Source organism: Penaeus monodon, chromosome 21, assembly GCF_015228065.2.
Source record: "Penaeus monodon isolate SGIC_2016 chromosome 21, NSTDA_Pmon_1, whole genome shotgun sequence".
Lineage (NCBI taxonomy): Eukaryota > Metazoa > Arthropoda > Malacostraca > Decapoda > Penaeidae > Penaeus > Penaeus monodon.
Window position 1 is genome coordinate 29,754,226 of NC_051406.1, and position 716 is coordinate 29,754,941.

The 716-nt window shown below is 41.5% G+C and overlaps 1 protein-coding gene across 1 annotated transcript in view; it reads right to left on the minus strand.

Annotated features, from left to right (window-relative positions):
• LOC119586419 (glycoprotein 3-alpha-L-fucosyltransferase A-like) overlaps positions 1 to 716 on the minus strand; it is a 57,549-nt gene that overhangs the window by 25,878 nt on the left and 30,955 nt on the right. Inside the window, exon 2 of the mRNA XM_037935141.1 lies at positions 513 to 581. Within this exon, the coding sequence (XP_037791069.1) occupies positions 513 to 539 (27 nt within the window). The 5' untranslated portion in view covers positions 540 to 581. The remainder of the gene's footprint in view (positions 1 to 512; positions 582 to 716) is intronic.

Consider the following 716-nt stretch of genomic DNA (forward strand, 5'->3'; position numbering starts at 1 on the left):
CCGCCAAACACATTTGCCAACATTGCTTTGCCCAGTGAGGTAATCACGACTTGTTTTGTAGGCGGAAACAGTCCGATGTGTGCCTGCTCCCATGCACAACTATGCCTCTTTCAGACAATGAACCAGTCAACACATTTGTACAAACTGTGAGTAAATACAAATAATAGCAATACTTTCCATGGTAGAAATATCAAATAATTTGTTTGCAAGAAGAAAAATTCCTTATAAATATTTTCAGGGTATTGTAACAAATTTGCTTCACACTCTTCCCCAAACTCCATCACTTTATTCCTCCAAGTGACAGACAATTGTGACAAGATTAAAATGATCAACTTTTAATGATGCCATCTTGTGAACCGAGTGACATGCACCATGTGCAGCCTTGGTTTGAAATCACCTTGCCACGTGATGCTTGCCACTTGCCAAGTGTGACATACCACTTTGGTGTGAAAGTGGCCTTATAGAAACGGCAATTCGACAGAAAATGGAAGTTTTGAATGTTCAACACAAACTTTGAATTTCAGGGTCCATTTGGCCATGGTTGTAACTTGCAGCACCGTTATCTATCACATAGTGCAGATCTGGAATTAGGAATAAAGAATCAGTTTTTAAGATTAGCGGGAGCAAGGTATGTGAGGGAGGGGATAAGGGTCGCTAAGCCGAAAGGAAAGATGGAGAGGATTGGCCGGGAAGAGGACAGAAGTAAAGGGGCTGCA